This window comes from Urocitellus parryii, chromosome 1 (assembly GCF_045843805.1).
Source record: "Urocitellus parryii isolate mUroPar1 chromosome 1, mUroPar1.hap1, whole genome shotgun sequence".
NCBI lineage: Eukaryota > Metazoa > Chordata > Mammalia > Rodentia > Sciuridae > Urocitellus > Urocitellus parryii.
In genome coordinates, this window is record NC_135531.1 from 159,672,501 (window position 1) to 159,686,722 (window position 14,222).

At 37.4% G+C, this 14,222-nt stretch overlaps 1 protein-coding gene across 1 annotated transcript in view; it reads left to right on the top strand.

Moving 5' to 3' along the window:
- The window catches only part of Crebrf (CREB3 regulatory factor), a 49,443-nt gene extending 35,901 nt beyond the window's left edge, over nt 1-13,542 (top strand). The window contains exons 5-9 of the mRNA XM_026401297.2: nt 144-338; nt 1,899-2,088; nt 3,460-3,533; nt 4,460-4,582; nt 10,229-13,542. Of these exons, the coding sequence (XP_026257082.2) occupies nt 144-338; nt 1,899-2,088; nt 3,460-3,533; nt 4,460-4,582; nt 10,229-10,344 (698 nt within the window). The 3' untranslated portion in view covers nt 10,345-13,542. The remainder of the gene's footprint in view (nt 1-143; nt 339-1,898; nt 2,089-3,459; nt 3,534-4,459; nt 4,583-10,228) is intronic.
- The last annotated feature ends 680 nt before the right edge of the window (nt 13,543-14,222 follow it).

Sequence of the window (14,222 nt, forward strand, 5' to 3'; positions counted from 1 at the left end):
TATAATCTTTGATATACCAGTTATGTTTTTAGATGAAAGGAAGTATCTCAGCTTACAAATAGAAGGGTCTTTTTATTTGTACTGATTAGTTTATTGAAATTTAAGGAGCTTAACAAATTGGTGGGGCCTTTTTTTTTTTTAAGGCTATGAAAATGATTCTGTAGAAGACTTGAAGGAAATGACTTCAATATCCTCTCGGAAGAGAGGCAAAAGGAGGTACTTCTGGGAGTATAGTGAACAGCTGACACCATCACAGCAAGAGAGGATTCTGAGGCCGTCCGAATGGAGCCGAGATACCTTGCCAAGTAATATGTATCAGAAAAATGGCTTACATCATGGTAAGAGGGGGGGATTGCAGTAAAACATTTAGTGTCGCTAAAAATGAGGATACTGAACCATGATGCCGGTGTGCTTTAGAGTCCAGCACTCCTGAGCCCCACTAGAGAGTAGTGTCTAGAGCTGTCCCCAGGCTGAGGGTGCCTTAGTGGCAGAGCACATGCCTAGCATGGGAGGCTTCAGGTTCAATGGATTCCCAGCACTGAAAGAAGAGGAAGAGGAACGTTACCTAGAGAGACGGCACGATGGTGTGAACAGTTGTTTCTAGTCCATTCTTATTCTACTTACCACCATCTAGGAGGCTTGTGGGCCCTGGCCTGTCATAGTCACTATAACCAGAAGCATTGGTGAGAAACAAATGGCTTTAGCATCTCTCTATTCTGTACTTTTCTGGTCTCCAGATTTGAATGTAATCTGGGAGACTGGAATACCAAGGTGGTGGGGAAAAGAGAAGGAAAGAAGAGAAAGGGTGGTTGTGGAAAAGGGTGGAAGGAAGAGTTAAATGGTAGAAATCGAAGACATTTACAATCTAAGGTCAGATTTTGAATTGTGAACTAAGAAAGCTGTAATTAAGTAAGAGTTTCTTCTGCAAAAGTATTTTTACAGTAATTCAAAGTTTTTACCCAAAAAAGGCAGAGAGGGGAAGTACTAGGAAGCTTGGTGTTCAACAAAGACTTTAGTGTTCATTCAGGCTGCAGATTTAAGTCACAAGCATTTTTAAGGATAGGGATTTTATCTTAAGAGTATTTGTGCCTCATTTTCCCTACCATCAGCACCTGGAGACTCTTCTCTCAGTGAATAATTGTGAAATTTTTATATTCAGATTGATTTGCTACCAGAAATGAAAAGGTAAGTCTACTAGGTGCTTGTGATGAGCTCTAGAAAAGTTGTTAATATTTTAGGAGTTTAGAGGACAGAGCCATCCTTTTTGCCTGGAGTGATAAGGCAAGACCCCTGGATTCTCCTGTAATGTTATGTATCAAAGCAGCTGAAGAAGAGCTTTCAAACACATTCTTTATTTCCTGTAGGATTTTTAGTCTGACACACAAATGTATATGTCTGACAAAAATTTCAGTACTAGCCTCAAAATGCCTGGTTTTGGGTAAAATTACAAACTCTCTTCTGACCATATGTTATATCCTATTCTTGATTCTTGTCTGTAGTTGAACTTGAACTTCATTCCTGAGATTTGAGATATTTAGTACTATCTTTCAAAGAGTTAAGAACCTGTTATCCCGAGGCTAAAACTTAGGGGTAGAGAAGGACTTGGAAAAGCTTGGAATTGTGCCATATCGTTCCCATTTCTGTATGCGTGCATGTGTGTGTGTGTATGTGTGTTTCTGGAGATGGAATCCAGGGCCTTATTCATGCCAGTTCAGTGCTCTGGCACTGAGCCATACCTGCAGCCCACCCGTATAGCCAGGGGAAGGAGAGAAGGCTCACCTCTCTTGCTTAGGTTGTTAAACATGCCAGGACTTACAACATGAAAAGGTGATGGTGTAGTAGCTGCGGAAAGTGTTCACTAAAATAATCTAACTTAATTTCTTTTAAACTATCTATAGGGAAATATGCAGTAAAGAAGTCGCGGAGAACTGATGTGGAAGACTTGACTCCAAATCCTAAAAAACTACTCCAAATAGGCAATGAGCTGAGGAAACTGAACAAGGTGATTAGTGACCTGACTCCAGTCAGTGAGCTGCCCTTAACAGCCCGGCCAAGGTCAAGAAAGGAGAAGAATAAGCTGGCTTCCAGGTACATGCTGATAATGTTCACTCATGTGAATCAAGTCTAGGAGTGAGATTAGACCCCAGGCTTTAGTAGGAGAGTCACCTTCAACTCCATTCAGAAATATTTTTCTTTTGTAAATACTACAATGAGAATATTGTGTTTTTTCCTGTTAAAGTAAAAGGTGGCATTTATGCTTTCTGGAAAAGGTTCTAAGGTGGAAGAGGTGAATGGATTTCAAGTGCATTATAATATAATAATGTTTTGGGTTTTTTAAAATTTTTGTACCGAGGATTGAACTAAGGGATACTCGACCATTGAGCCACATCCACAACCCTACTTTGTGTTTTATTTAGAGCAGAGTCTCACTGAGTTGCTTAGCACCTCACCAGTGCTGAGACTGGCTTCGAACTCGAGATTCTTCTATCTCAGTCTCCCGAGCTGCTGGGATGACAGGTGTGGGTCACAGTACCTGGCAACAATGGGAGATTTTTATAACTGTATTTTCTGTTTGTTTGTTTGTTTGTTTTTTTAGTAAATCAGGTTTATTGAGGTATAATGTAAAAGTAAAATTCACCCATTTTAATGTATTGTAGTACAAGTTTTGACAAGCATATCCAGTCATAACATTACCACCACAATCAAGATATTGAACATTTTCATCACCTTAAAAATTATAAAATTCTCTCATCTTAGGCTCTCACCAGCTCTGCTCTGTTTTCTGTCCTTACAATTTTGCTTTTCTTGAATGCCTTATAGATGGAAGATTATCTAGCTTAGGGTTTGGCTTCCTTTATATAACATGATGCATTTGAGGTTCATCCATATGGTCTCATGGAGTAATTGTTCTTTTTTATTACTGAGTAATAGTCCTTTGCAGGGATATACTACAGTTTCCTCTGTTTACCATTTGAAGGATCTTTGGGTTGCTTCTAGTTTTTGGCAGGTATGAATAAAACCACCATAAACATTGACTTACTGGTAGTTTGAGTGAACATAGGTTTTCATTTCTTTTGGATAGATGACCAGGTGTATATGTTCAACTTTGTAGGAAACTACCAAACTGTTTCTCAGAGGAACTTCTATGTTTTGTTTTACATTCCCACCAGAACAGATGGGGCACTACTTGCTTCACACCCTGTATAGTACTTGGTATTTTCAGGTTTTGTTTTACCCACACTTAATAGTTGTGTATTGGTTACAGCTTTATTTCTGAATGAGTGCTAAATTTTAAAAATTTAGTTAGATGATTATAATGAGTGTGTTTTATAATTCAGTTCCTTGATACACACTAGTAAGCAGTGATCTTTGGTTGCTATTAGAAAATGTCTGACAACAGCAAAAGTATATTCAAAATATTCTCTTAAAAAGTGAACTAATAGCTCCTTCCTTTTGCAGAGCTTGTCGGTTAAAGAAAAAAGCCCAGTATGAAGCTAATAAAGTGAAATTATGGGGCCTCAACACTGAATATGGTAAACCTGAATATTGAAGAATTTGATTAACCCTCTGTGAACTTTGCTGACCACTGTTTCCCTTTAGTTTTGTTGTTGTCTTTCCCCATATGCTGCCCAGTGTTTGGCTAGCTGCCTTTGTGTTCATCCATTTAGTAAGCCACATGCATGTTTCATTCATTCTTGTTCTTCTCCTGGTGGGAACGTCTGCATCTGTGGCTCTGAGCCAGATCTCATGTCTGGGCTAGTAGCTGGTCCACTTGGACCACAGTCCTTTCTTCTATAATATAATGATGCTGGATTAGCCAGTTTTGTTGTCTGGTGTTAACACTTTTCTTGAATTGATTAATGGTATTTTAACCTCTGTGTGGATAGTTTAGATCCATGTTTCCAATTTGATTGCTCATTAGAATGTCTGTGTACTTGTTAAAATACAGATTTCTAGGCTTCTCCCCAGAGCTTCTCCGTTGAAATAGAACCAAGGAATCTATATCTATACATCTCTATCTATCTATCTCTCTGTATATTTTTGTACCCTGAATTGAACCCAGAGATGCTTTACCACTGAGCCATATCTCCAACCTTATTATTATTTTTTTCCATTTTTGAGCAGGGTCTTAGGGCCTTGCTAAGTTGCTGAGGCTGAACTTTGAATTGGTGATCCTCCTGCCTCAGCCTCCTGAGCAGCTGGAATCACAGGTGGCCCCACTCTGACTGGCTGGGAATCTGTATTTTTGTTACTCCCCAGACTACGACTATGACAACTCCTCCTCCTCCTCTTCTTCTTCTTCCTTTTTTTTTTTTTTTTTTTTTGCAGTGCTAGGGATCAAACCCAGGGTTAGGGGCAAGTGTTCTACCACTAAGCTCTGCCCCTGTATCTGTTATTACATCATTAAAAGCAATTTCTTCCATGTTAGTGACATAAAGTATTTTGTTGTGTCTTACAGATAATTTATTGTTTGTCATCAATTCCATCAAGCAAGAGATTGTAAACCGGGTACAGAATCCAAGAGAGGAGAGAGGACCCAACATGGGGCAGAAGCTTGAAATCCTCATTAAAGATACTCTTGGTAAGAATAATATTAGATAAATTCACAACCAGTAATAACATGTAGATAATATGATTGAAGGAGATATTAAAAGTTCTTTAAGGAAAAACTCAAGTGTTCTCATAATGGTTACTGTTTCTCTCTCTCTCTCTTATTTTCCTATGCTGTGGTTTGAACTTGAGCCTCTTGCATGCAAGGCAAGTGCTCGAACACTGAGCTACACCACATCCCATAGTTACAAAAAGAGTGATTTTGCCTTTTGATATTTAGTATTCATAAATGACTACTGTCTGCCACAATTTGTAATTTAGGTTTAAACACTGAACTGTGTTAGTGCCTAAGAAAGAACTTGTAACAACTTGAACCTCTGTGGGGAGAAGACCCTGAGCTGAAGGCCTGCAGCTGGCACTGCAGTGGGGCATCCTTCATCGCTTGCATATCGCGGGCTTCTAGCCACCTTGACTCTCTGGCTTCCACCCTGAACAGATGCACAGTGTGGGGAAGAGCAGAGAGGCAGGCACCCAGAAGCCACGCTGATGGGTAGCTGGTAGGGAGGAAAGAGCAAGCCAGTCTCGACAGAAAGAATGTACAGGAGCAAATCACCCTATGGATTGTAGCATCCCAAGGGCTTCACATTCAGCCCATGAAAAAATCTAAAAATTAAATTCAGGCAACAAAAGACTTATATACATCTCCTCTTTTCTCTTTCTTTCTCTACCACTCCCCCCGCCCCAGGACTGGGGATTGAGCCTAGTGACACTCTGAGCTACATCCTTGGTCCTTTTGATTTTTTTTATTTTGAGGGAAAGTCTCACTAAGCTGCCCAGGCTGGCCCTGTGCTACAATCCTCCTGCCTCATCCTTCTGAGCAGTTGGGATTACAGGTTGTGCTTTGCTCCTTCCCTCTGGGATTCTGTTTCTTATTTTTCTTTTCTTTCTTTCTTTTTTTTTTTTTTTTTTTTTTTTGTGGTGCTAGGGATTGAACCCAGGGTCTTGTGCATGCGAGGCAAAACTGAGCTATATCTCCAACCCTCCTGTTTCTTTGTTAAAGCATTATTTTTTGTTCCTCTTGTGTCCTGCTGAGGATGGAACCCCAGGACTCTAACATGCTCAACATGCGATTTGCTACTGAGCCATTTCCCAACCCATTGTGTTCCTTTTAATTTGGTTTTAATTCCAGGAATTAATTTTTCCTTTTATTCTAATTATTTTTTGTATTCTGTTATCTTATTTCTGAGTTTTTCTATTTCTGGTTCATTTTCTTTCATGTTTTGTGGTATTTTCTTTACTGTCTTTTAATTCATTTTGAAATACTAGTATGTTATATATGATTTTCATCCAATTCAAGGTCTTATCTAGAGGCATCTGTTCTCTGTTTGCAGAAATAATTTTATACTTATATATTTTTTTCATAGAATACTTTTATGGGATTCTAAACTTGATATTTTTCTGTTGCTCATTTATATGCACAATTAGCTTTCCTGAACTTTTTTTTTAATGCTGGGGATTGAACTCAGGGGCACTCGACCACTGAGCCACATCCCCAGCCTTATTAGAGACAGGGTCTCACTGAGTTGCTTAGTGTCTCAACTTTGCTGAGGCTGGCTTTGAACTTGTGATCCTCCTGCCTCAGCCTCCTGAGTTGCTGGGATTATAGACGTGTGCCACCTCACAGGGCTAGCTTTCCCGAACTTTTAAAAAGAAGGCCTGGGTCAGAATACTTTTTCTAGCTTTAAAGACTGCCCCCACACAGACTTTTTTTTTTTTTTTTTGGTCAAATGTTTAAAACCAGGCCAGCTTGCTTTCTGACATTTCTGACATTTCTTTTTTTTTCTGAGAGAGAGAGAGAGAGAGAGAGAGAGAGAGAGAGAATTTTATTTATTTTTTAGTTTTTTGGTGGACACAACATCTTTTTTTGTATGTGGTGCTGAGGATCGAACCGGGCCGCATGCATACCAGACAAGCGCACTACCGCTTGAGCCATATCCCCAGCCCCTATGACATTTCTTATTCTGTACCTGCCATCCCCACTTTATTTGGACCATCTCTTTTATATCTTTTCTCCTATCTTGCTTAATTTTGGTTCCAGCTTCAGAGGTTTCTTATCGGTACTGGAAGAGTCCTAGAACCTGAAGTGTGGGCCCTTCCCATCTTACCTTAGGTCCCAGGCATTCACCTTGGGTTCACTGTTGAGCTGGCCAGAATCTCACAGCTCTACCTGCAGTTCTCAAGCTGGCCCCCTGTGCTGTCCAGTGAATTACAGATTGGCTATTAGACTTCTTTTGCTCTTAAGTACATGACTTCTTTTGGGTCAGCCCATATAAAACATATAATGATGTCACCATGCAGGTCTTACAGCTTTTGGTAGTTTTTTCCCATCCTCTTAAATGTTGGGATATATGGGGATAACTTGAAATTTGTCAGTGTTTTTTGTGGATTTGTTAAGAAACAGGGTCTTACTGTGTGGCCCAGGCTGGCTGTATTCACTTGGACTCAAGTAATCCTCCTGCCAGCTGGGAACACAGGCACGCACCACCATGGCCAGATTGGTTGTTCTGTTTGTTTATAGGGAGATGGAAATTAAAAATCTCTGCTGCCATACAGCTACCTTCTCAGAATTTTTCTCTGCAGTAACTTAAATACATTGCAATTTTTCATTTTTTCTTAAAGATTTGGAAGAATATTCTTTGAAACTATCTGGCTACAGGGTTTTTGTGATTAACTCTTTGAAAACTTTTCTCTATCTTTTATGATATATAAAAAATTATAGCCTCTTTTGGAGTCAAGTTTTGATTACTAATTATATATTCCTACAAAATTATTCACTTCCTCCAGGCCTTCAAGTTTATTAAAATTGAGCCAAGTAGATTTCATCTTTTTATTTCCTCCATATTCATGGTTAGTGCTTCATTTTTATTCCTTATTTTGTGTCTGTTGTGTCCTTCTATATTTCTTTATGAATTAGTTAAGTTATTCTCCTTTTCCCTGCAAAGAACCAACTCTTGAATTTACCAATTCTTATAATTTTTTGAGTTATTAATTCTTAAGTCATTTTTTAAAAATTCTATGTTTATTAATATAAACAAAACCTCTGAAAATTTCTTTTGACACTTGCTTTAGCTTTTCCCCCTAAAATTTTTTTACTAATTTTTTTAAATTGTTGATAGACCTTTATTTTATTTATTTATATGTGGTGCTGATAATCAAGCCCAGTGCCACACACGTGCTAGACAAGCGCTCTACCACTGAGCTACAACTCCAGCCTTTCCATCTAAATTTGATTTACATTGTTTTCTGAGTATTTGGAAATTTTAGGTTTGATTTACTTTTTTACCAAGAATTTTTGGAGATTTAAAATTTCCCAGAAGGTCAGGATTATTACTTTTTTAGATTGTTTTTATTTTTTTGTAGTTGTAGATGGACAGAATGCCTTTGTTTTATTTTTAAAAAAATTTTTATGTGGTGCTGAGGATGAATCCAGCGCCTCATGCATGCTAGGCAAGCACTCTGCCATGGAGCCACAGCCAAGCCCTACTGTTTTAGTTTTATTACTTTCATTTTTCATTTATGGAGCTTTTCTTATCTATATGATCAAGTTTTAAATGTTCTGTGGGTCTTTGAAAAAGAAGGCATATTCTCTGCTTTATCAATGAGTCCTATACCTCCCCCTTTGTTCTCATGGGGAGTACCCCCCTTTTTTCTCGTGGGGAGTCCATTCTGCAGGGGCTCTCACAGATGGTTTCAGTTTTATCTCACATTTTCTGTGTTTTTGATTTTTGAATGCTGAGTGCTTGAACAGGCTTCATTACTGATAGAACTTCATATGGATTATAATTTTTATCATTTTAAAGTATACTTCTGCATAGTTCTGTCATCAAAAGATCTGATAGGATTTGTTTATGTGACCTTTTTTGCCTTTTTAAATTGTTCACTCTATAATCCATTATTATGGTTTCACTTTTGTTTGTGTGCAGTGATAATTTATGAACTTTATTTTGTGTCTTGTGGGTTGCATTATCACTAGAATATAAAATATATACTTAATTTTTTCTCCTTCCCATTTAAAATTTCAGTCGTTCACTGTACTATTGTGTAGATCTTTATTTCATTCAACTCAGTCCATCAGTTTTTAATATTTGTTTTCTGCTCCTGTCTACCTGTATTTTAAGGTATTTGAAGGTAACTTGTAAGCATCATGATTATTTATTCCTATTTCTGCATGTATCTTTTGAAGATAAGAGCATTCTTCTACTCACCCACAGTATCAATATTATATCCAAGTACTTGAACATTAATGTAACATTACTAAAGAGCTGATATTTGCATTTCCCCAGTTGTATCAATAATGTCCTTTGAGCCAGGCAAAGTAGTACATGCCTGTGATCCCAGCAACTCGGGAGGCTAAGGGAGGAGAATTGCAAATATGAGGCCAACCTGGGCAACTAGGCAAGACCCTGTCTCAAAAAGGATTGGGGCATAGCTCAGTGGTACAGCATCCTAGGGTTTGATCCTAAGTACCCCCCAAATAAAAATAATGTCTTTTGTAGTCTTTAACCTATTAACCTACTTCAGTCTTCTCATCTCTTTAAATGAAAAGTTCAAGTAGTTGTTTTTTAAAAAACATTGCTAGCATTTGAGTTTATTTGCTTCCTCATGGAAAGATGCAATTTCCTTTTGGAAGGATTCATCATATTTTCTCTCTATAATCCGTTCATCTCTATTCATTTAGAAGCACATGGTATCAGTCCTGTTACTAGTCAAGTTAAGTATGATCACAGGGTTAGAAGGTATTCTTGATAGTTTTTACCTTATCTTTTGACTTCTATGAGCTGTGACTAAATATATTTTCCTCCTACCCTTTTGTTTTTCTTAGTACTCTTATTTACTCTTTTTTTTGGGGGGGTACCAGGGATTGAACTCAGGGCACTCTACCACTGAGCCCCATCCCCAACCCTATTTTGTATTTTATTTAGAGACAGGGTCTCACTGTGTTGCTTAGCAACTCACTTTTGCTGAGACTGGCTTTGAACTCTCCATCCTCCTGCCTCAGCCTCCCAAGCCCGCTGGGATTACAGGTGTAAATTTACTGGCTTCTCCTAGTGACTCTTAATATTCTTATTGACTTTAAGTATATCATAGCTTTGCCATAGATCTAGAAGATAAAGTCACCTCTTTATGCTGCTCCTATCTTTTTTCCCTCATCTCTTCCACTTTTTCTTATTTACTTTTCTGTAAAAAAGAACGAAAGAATATCTTTTGGTTCTATAGCTTCAGTTGTGCGGGTGAGACCTACCTGAGGAGCAGGTGAGGATAGAGCAGTTGGGATGGGTGTGGGTGGAGGCTGGGAGAAGAGGGAAAGCAAGGGCAGTGGGCGTAAGAGGTATTGTCCCCTGACAGGCTTTGAGCCTGGCTTTGTACTGTTATAGCTTGTCATCTACCCCACCTTAAGATGTTGATTAATCACTGTTCCTGGAAATTCTTGGTTTTGACTCTTCTAGTCTTAAAATTATAGACCCAAATTTGATGGGTGGAGTGGTTTTCTCGGAGTAGAAGCAGCAGAGCACCTTCTTGGGACCAGTGTCAAGCTGAGGACCACACCCGACTTCCCTTTCCTTTCCTTGATGTTCTCTCCATTTCTGGGTCTAAATGTACTTTGTATTTTCTTCAGGTCTCCCTGTCGCTGGGCAAACCTCAGAATTTGTTAACCAAGTGTTAGAGAAGACTGCAGAGGGCAACCCCACCGGAGGCCTTGTAGGACTAAGGATTCCAACATCAAAAGTGTAATCAGCCCCGTTGGACCACTGGTCAGAAATGTCTGTTTTTGTCACATTATCCATTGTAAATTTCATTCTGTTTTGCATGTCAGTTAGCATTATGTAAACATTTATAATTAGGTTACATTGTTTTAAGAACTTGTAGCATAAGTGAAGCATGATCCAAAATACTTGATTATTGCATTTTCAGAGCGTAAACCATGGTTAATCGGCTACTGGCATTAGAATTGAAACACACGTGCAGAATGCAAACACCCGTCAGAGCAGAACATTGTGGAGGTAGGAGCGTGTTCATCTGATGCCCAGCGTGGTGCCAGGCTGTGCTCTGCACCACATAAAATATTGAGGAAGCATTTTTTAAGCAGTCCGTTAGATTGTTTTTAGAATTCTGCTTTTTGTTCTAATTTTCCACAACCATAAATCTCACTTGTACATGGCACACCCAGCACTCACACCAATGTGCCATGTTAGATGTTCATTTTCAGAGCCCAACATGATATATATAATATATATAGATATATATATATATATATACGTAAATATATACGTGTCTGTGCAAGTAAGAAAAAAAGCATATTCTTTGTGCCTTGTATTTTGGGGAAACTATAAAACTGGTAATATTTTGTATGATGAAAACCCTAATGAGGAAAAATAAGATATATAGATGGAAAAATTATGGGGTTTAAATGTTTTTTTGTTCCAACTCTTTTTCAGATTTTTTGAATGTATATAGGACTATGTTGAAATGTAGATATATGCCACAGAGTCTGTGTATTGTATAAAAAACAAAACAAAAAAATAACAAAAAAAAGATGGCTCTAGAAAAACTCATATTTCGGTACTTGACCGGAAGAAGACAAATACTTGCACATTATTGCGATTGTTTTATTTTTTGTACCAAAGACAAATGCAACTGATATGGCAAACTGCCAGTCTAAGTAAAGTTTTGCACAGCTTACATGATACTGTATGAATGTATGAAAAAAAGGAGAAAAAAAAGAAAAAATTAAAAGGTCAGGGTTAGGGATCTTATTGAACTGTGAATTTTATTTCTGTTTGGGTCCAATTATCTACAGAAGGAGCATCCATACATACAAATGTTATTTTGCTGTTCCTCTAGTTCGCTTCCATAGTAGATAAGTTGGTGGCCATTTAGGTATCTGTAAGTCTTTTATTTCTGCACTTATTGTAGGAAATTTTAATATATTTCATTTTAGTAAGCTATTGATAAAATAGTTTTTGACTTTGAAAATTAAAGTTTATTTAGCTTATTGTAGTATACTTCCACCAAACAACCAAAATACAGATTATTTTTATTGTATTATGTATATATGTGTAAAGAAAGAAAAAAGCTAAAAATATCTAATTCTTTAGTTGCCACTTTTCCAATTGATGTATTATTGTGCATGTAATATTTTCAAAGATCAACACAAGCTTAAAACAAACAAAAAATTTATAGATTTTTATATTTTTGTACAGGTATTTTCAGACTAGCTTCTTCAGACTTACATGTGACTTATTCTTCTATCGTTTCTAGAATTGAGAAACATTAACACATTTAGTTTTTAGGTGCTCTTTTTTGCTCACATAAAACGGCTTCACTAGTCAGTGTTTTAACTGTTCAAGCTTTACCTCTTGAAAAATCTCTTCTATCCAAGGCAGCATTATACCCTTCCCCACAGATCTTTCCCTTCTGTCTCTCAGACTGTTCTATTCTCAAATTTTGCTTTTGGAACTCTGAAAACTGGTGGCTTAAACACTATATTTAAAAGAAAAAAAAACAAACATTTAGCAAAAAAAAAAAAACAAAAACAAAAATAAATAAAAATTAAAAACCAAAAATTAAAAAAGCCTGAAAATTTCAGACCTACCTACTGAAAAAGAATCGTTTTCTTCATTACCTGTAATAGACTATATTCCTTCATTATACTTTGTCTCTCTGGTACATTTCCTTTTCTTCCACTCCCTCACCTTCCCCATTTGTAAGCTCTGGCACACGAGGGTTCCATTCTGCAACATACAATGACAGCCTGCTCTGTTGCTTGCTCGCTTCTTTGACACCATGAAACATATGAAGCTGGGAAGGACTGTCTGACACTTTAGCTGGACTGTGGTGCACAAGATTTTCCTGCGTTTGGTGAAAATGCACCTCGCTAGTGCGTTCATGCGAAGCAGATGATGAACTCAAGTCCATAGAATGTGAGTTCATCGTGTGGGGTTTTTCCTTTTAGGTGGGAGAAGGCAAAGCACAGGTTTGCAACTTGGAGGTATATGAAGTCTTGACAGAGTGTGTCTGGTAAATTGACCAGACATATTTTGTTCCAAAATATGGCAGTTTTGCAGTCAGTAAAAATTGCTTCATGATAGCGATTTATCTGGCAAGGTTTATAAAATTGCCCCTTTCTAGCTGCTCTCTTAGGAATTCTGGTTTTTGATACTTTTTTCCTGTCTGCAAACCAGAATTTGATTTTTTGGTCTTGCATTTCAAAAAAAAAAAAAAAAAAAGAATAAAAAAAAAAAGACTGAATCTGTTTAGTAGATTCCATATCCTTGCATTTCAGTGTTTTATATGTACTACTTAAGTTAAATAGTTAAAAGCTTTTAAATAGTTGAGCTTTTTAATGTTGACACTTTATTTTGTACCTATTTATATTTGTATGTATATCTTAGAAAAGCACTTTGTTAAAAAAATTGCATTTTATATGATTCCTGCCATTTGCTGCTAAATCTGGGCTGGTCAGAATGCTGCAGCGATACTTGATCTAAATAAAAACCTGGCAGTAAAATGTAGAGTGAAAGTTAAATCCTCTTGCTGTTTTAACTTTATCATAAAGATGACATAGGCAAGCTGTGCAGCTTTACATTTTAACCAGGGGACTCTGTGGCATTTAAACCGTCTAGAAATGGTTGTACTTTAATGCCAGTAATAATCTGCTTCCTCTATTGTCATTAAAATATGTATGTTTAGTGTATCACACAAACCAATCTTATAAGGTAATGTAAAAACCCCAACAGTTGTACATGTTCTGTTTTTGAAAATTGTGGCGTGTATTTTTGGGTGAAGATCATTAGAGAAGATCTCTCTAAAGGTTTTCTGTGCTCATACATGGTATACAGATTGCTCATAATGAAGTCCAGAATCTTACTTTAAGTGAAGGCATTGTGAATTCACCTCAAATAAACCCATTGTTCCAAAAGCAATGATAAACGTTGACTCTAGTACTATTATGATTTTCAGAAAAAAACAAAAACAAAAACAACTTTCTTCCTAGTTTCAGATACACTGGATTCTTTACTGAATTTGTCTCCATGAAAGCATGCTGTCCAGTTGCTCTTGTTAAGATACTGTCTGCGTGTTGAGTTGGGTGCCACACCTCCTCAGTCAGTACAATTGCTTGTTCTGCTGCACCATGTAGGATTCTTGTCCTTTCCTCTGCCCTCCATGACAGATTATGATGTGGCTTTATATTGTGCCTTACTTGTACATTTACAACTCCATGTCTCCATTCCCTTCCACTTCCTAGACTTTTGACCTTTTTGGTAAGAGAATCTGAGCTGTTACAAAAGCATCATGAAGGATTTTCAGATGGGTATGGTTTCATATTCCCTCTCTTTATAGTTATTTTATATTTGTATGAAAGACCAATTTTAAATGGTCTTTGAATAAGAGAGGAAAAGGGTAGCAGTAACTTCACTACATCCCCTTCCTCTGACTTTCATGGATTTTTCATACATCTTCTTTCTGATGCTTGACTTTATTTGCATCTCAGCAATAGTCTGCATTTAGAAAAAGGTGTATTCAGTTCATCTGCTTTCATTTTCCAGACTTTTTAGGAGAAGAGTTCCCATTTTGTTTGTTTTATACAACAGATGACAAGTCTCTTTAAA